Raw genomic sequence first — 2,023 nt, 5'->3', positions numbered from 1 at the left:
TGCCTTGGCAGGAAAAACTAATGAGGATCGCATAATTAAACCACAGGAAGAGTAGCTGCTGTTTGGAGGCATGCTTAACGAAAGAATCTTTTGCAAATAATGGGGATCCATATAAACCGCCAGGAAGAGTAGCTGCTGCTTGGCAGGAACTAATGAGGATCCATAATAACCCAGGAGAGTAGCTGCTTCCTTGCATGCAACTGAATTGGGGATCCATAATAAACCCCAGGAAGAGTAGCTGCTGCCTTGGCAGGAACTAATGGGGATCCATAATAAACCCCAGGAAGAGTAGCTGCTGCCTTGGCAGGAACTAATGGGGATCCATAATAAATACACCTCCCCACACACAGCCTCTAGGTGAAGGGCCTCTAGTTTCATCATTACTCACCTCCTCACAGACAGCTTCTAGGTGAAGGGCCTCTAGTTTCTTCATCATCTCTCTCTTGCGATTCCTGAACCAGCCGTCAAAGTTAGGACACCTCAGGAACTGTCTGGATGGGAAAAACATACACCAAGATGAAACAAAACACACCAACAGGCTTTTAGGATGCATAGACCACGTCACATTCACAAAGTCTGCAAACAGGAAATACACAGACTGTCATTATATTACATTATATTATAACAGACTTGTGTTTCCTGGTAAACAGAAAGAAAATAAATAAAGCATGTTGAGTTAAGATTAAGAACACAAACATATATATATATATATATAAAGAAAAGAAAAAAATCGGGCTTCTCTTATAGGGATAGGCAATGTCTTTCATTAGATAGCAGAAAACTAATCATCCAGTCGACATTCATCTCAGCTTTAGACTGTGGCGATGTCGTCTACAYGAATGCAGCTCCCACTGTATTGAAGTCATTGGACAGAGTTTTTCATAACCCACTACGCTTTATTACGGGTGATMGGTTCAGTACACATCACTGCGTTCTACATCAGAAAGTAGGCTGGCCCTCTCTTTAGTCTCAAAGATCAATGCACTATTCTCTCGTTTCGTTTAAAAAAGAAAGCGATTTTACCAAAACTCCCGCTGTACCTAACATCATTAATAACTGTTAGATGTCCTGTACAAGTCGCCCCGGTCTCAGGGATAGTCAACACCAGAAACCCCTTCGTCAAGTCGCCCCGGTCTCAAGGATAGCTAACACCAGAAACCCCTTCGTCAAGTCGCCCCGGTCTCACCGGTGAATTGATATCCTTGGACCGGGGCAACTTGACGAAGGGGTTTCCGGTGTTGACTATCCCTGAGACCGGGGCGACTTGACGAAGGGGTTTCCGGTGTGGCTATCCCTGAGACCGGGGCGACTTGACGAAGGGGTTCCGGTGTTAGCTATCCCTGAGACCGGGCGACTTGACCAAGGAGTTTCCGGTGTTGGCTATCCCTGAGACCGGGGGAACATGACGAAGGGGTTTCCGGTGTTGGCTATCCCTGAGACCGGGGCGACTTGACGAAGGGTTTCTGGTGTTGACTATCCCTGAGACCGGGGCAACTTGACGAAGGGGTTTCCGGTGTTGACTATCCCTGAGACCGGGGCGACTTGACGAAGGGGTTTCCGGTGTTGACTATCCCTGAGACCGGGGCGACTTGACGAAGGGGTTTCTGGTGTTGACTATCCCTGAGACCGGGGCGACTTGACGAAGGGTTTCCGGTGTTGGCTATCCCTGAGACCGGGGGAAACTGACGAAGGGGTTTCCGGTGTTGACTATCCCTGAGACCGGGGCGACTTGACGAAGGGTTTTCCGGTGTTGACTATCCCTGAGACCGGGGAGACTTGACAAAGGGGTTTCCGGTGTTGACTATCCCTGAGACGGGGGCGACTTGACGAAGGGGTTTCCGGTGTTGACTATCCCTGAGACCGGGGCGACTTGACGAAGGGGTTTCCGGTGTTGACTATCCCTGAGACCGGGAGACTTGACGAAGGGGTTTCTGGTGTTGATATCCTGAAGACCGGGGCGACTTGACGAAGGAGTTTCCGGTGTTGGCTATCCCTGAGACCGGGGCAACTTGATGAAGGAGTT

General features: G+C 49.1%; 1 protein-coding gene across 1 annotated transcript in view; it reads right to left on the bottom strand.

The window, feature by feature from the left end:
- The window catches only part of dennd6aa (DENN/MADD domain containing 6Aa), a 43,978-nt gene that overhangs the window by 2,624 nt on the left and 39,331 nt on the right, over nt 1-2,023 (bottom strand). The window contains 1 exon segment of the mRNA XM_070439401.1: nt 389-491. Coding sequence (XP_070295502.1) covers nt 389-491 — 103 coding nt within the window.

The sequence above is a fragment of the Salvelinus sp. IW2-2015 genome, unplaced genomic scaffold (assembly GCF_002910315.2).
Source record: "Salvelinus sp. IW2-2015 unplaced genomic scaffold, ASM291031v2 Un_scaffold1618, whole genome shotgun sequence".
NCBI lineage: Eukaryota > Metazoa > Chordata > Actinopteri > Salmoniformes > Salmonidae > Salvelinus > Salvelinus sp. IW2-2015.
The sequence above is the reverse complement of the archived record's forward strand: the minus strand, read 5'-3'. Positions and strand labels throughout refer to the sequence as shown.